The sequence below is a fragment of the chloroplast genome of Brassica napus (assembly GCF_020379485.1).
Source record: "Brassica napus chloroplast, complete genome".
Classification (NCBI taxonomy): Eukaryota; Viridiplantae; Streptophyta; class Magnoliopsida; order Brassicales; family Brassicaceae; genus Brassica; species Brassica napus.
Window position 1 is genome coordinate 145,001 of NC_016734.1, and position 2,500 is coordinate 147,500.

The window sequence follows — 2,500 nt, forward strand, 5'->3', positions numbered from 1 at the left end:
GCACTGGAACCCATGGTTATGGACTCGAATCCATTAGTATGGAACATTTTCTTTTCCAAGTGAAATCCCCTAGTATAGGAAAGAGTGAAAAAGTGCTTTCGTTGTTGTGGAATAAGAAGCCTTCTTATTTTAATGCATGTATTTAATTTATTCGGGGCTATTAGAGCGGGATCCACTTTTTGGGGAATATGAGTCGAAGCAATAACAAGACTATTTCTAGTCGAACATCTTTCACAATCCCTGGAGAGAGAGTTCACCAAGAGACCGAGGGCTAAGTAATTCGACTCATTCACATCAAGATCATGAATGTTTGGAATCCATATTATGCAAGGAGACATTGCTTTTGCTAATTCGAATTGAAGGGTGATATAAAATCGGTCTATTTCCGACATCATATCCATAGTTAGCGCATTCATCATAGTTAGAAGCTCCAGCTCCGTATCAAGTTCACGATCAATATCGTTACTAGCATCAATATCGTCACTATCATCAATATCGATATCATCAAGAAAAAAACCTTTCGGCTTGTTATCCAGGAACTTGTTCAGACATACTGTAATGAAAGGAACATAGGAGTTTGTCGCTAGGTATTTGACCAAATAGGATCGTCCGGTTCCTATAGAACCTATCACTAAAATACTCCTAGAGGGGGATAGGGCTAAGCGGAGCGAAAAGGGTTTTCCATGAGACGGGAAATGAAAACTATTAGCCCCACACGAAGTTTGTGAATAAGTGATTGTCTGATAATGAGCAAGGAATATCCGTCTTTCTGCTAAACAGGATGTATTGAACTCATAATTCATTAGATACTTTTTATGAATGTCAACTAAGTATCGTAAGTAAATTGTTCCCGGTTGTTCAATCATTTGATAACCAGAGTCATTCTTTGATAAATGATCACTATGAGTCAGACTCAATAGAATTTGATCAATCCTTTTTTCTGCCCTTAAGGTGGAGAACTGAACCAAGAATTCTCTTTCTTTATCATCAATCGAATCACTGTTCGCGACCCAGGATTCTATTTTATCATCAATCCAATCACCGCTCACGTTTTTTCTTTTTCTTATCAATGAATAGATGTCTTTACTTGTATGACTTAGATGTCTCGTATTTCTCGAAAAAGTGATTCGATTGATGGGATTTGGTATGATACTTATGAGATCGATGATATCGATGAAGTTTATTTTCAAATCTGTCTTCTTAGAACGTATTGATTTGACCCCATAAGCGGGATCACCACCCCATAGCATGTTGCCGCCAGAACCCCGTATTTCTTCTAGACAATCTCCTAATTGTTCCAGAGCAACTAGAAAAAGATTCTTTAACCAGAAAGAATTCTGTTCAGATGTAGGATACCTATCCAGAAGTTTTCGCAACTCAATCATGTATGATGGAATCATCAAAGATTTGATCTTTTCGAACTCTGTCTGTAACTCACTATAGGCTCGGGAAACAAAGAGAAGATGTGTACGAACGATATATCCAGCAACAAGAAGAAGGAAAAGGATTGAATAGAGGACCTCACGAACATTTGGCGATCTCAGATGTGTCGATATCAACGATGACTCATTATTTCGATGAATCATTTCTTCGGACAGAAGAAGATTATGTAAAGACTTACTCGAAATCTCACTTATCAGATTCCTTTGTGGAAGACACAATTTTTTCTGAAGAATTCGCCATGATATATCTAATCCATACATAATATCATGAAAAATGGATACAAATTTTTGACTGCTACTTAGTATCCGCAATAGGTCTGAAAAAATATCTAAAAATATCAAATTTAGATATTTGTACCCTGTCGAAGTAAAGAACCATGGCATATATGTTTGGAATAGATTCCATTTTGAGAGAGTTGAAAAAGCACTATCTCGTTGAAAGGTTCTATCCATCTGCCCTTTGTCAACGCATTTTTTTAGGCAAAGACTCCGTTTTTTCCTCTGTAAATATTTCTCAGAACATGGAGTGTGAATCAAACCCACGTTTGAATTGAAATTGAGATACTGATGCAAGCTCTTCTCTTCTGAATCGGATAGATTCATATCTGAAAGAGTTTGACAATACGTTCTTTCCAAATTTACTCTTTGTCCCTCTATTAGAGGTGTTCCAGAAATGTCTGCAATCGAGTAAATAGCTCTACGAACTAATGGATCGGATCGAATTGGAAAATGGAAAGATTTGTACAAGTTATACCTTTCGTCACCACTTTGTGGAAAATCGTTAGATATGAATATGTTAGATACCTGTGACTCGATTGACGAAGGTGAAATAGTATCTCTCTCCAAAAAAGCATGTTTTTTTTTACCACCACACGAAGAAAATATTTTGTTGTGAATGAACAAGATAGTGAGGAATTGTCCATACGTAAAATCAGAATTATTGAGACGGGCCTTTTCCACATAAAAAGGGAATCTTTTGTTACAATAGAAGCAGAAGTGATGTGGATTATTCAAGAATCGAAGTCGATTTGCTTTAGAAAAAGAAGATATCAATGAAC

At 36.5% G+C, this 2,500-nt stretch overlaps 1 protein-coding gene across 1 annotated transcript in view; it reads right to left on the bottom strand. All coding sequences in view use genetic code 11, as the record gives it.

The window, feature by feature from the left end:
- The window catches only part of ycf2, a 6,864-nt gene that overhangs the window by 1,318 nt on the left and 3,046 nt on the right, over window positions 1-2,500 (bottom strand). The window contains exon 1 of the mRNA in view: window positions 1-2,500. This exon is cut by the window's left edge and continues 1,318 nt beyond it; it is cut by the window's right edge and continues 3,046 nt beyond it. Within this exon, the coding sequence (YP_005090015.1) occupies window positions 1-2,500 (2,500 nt within the window).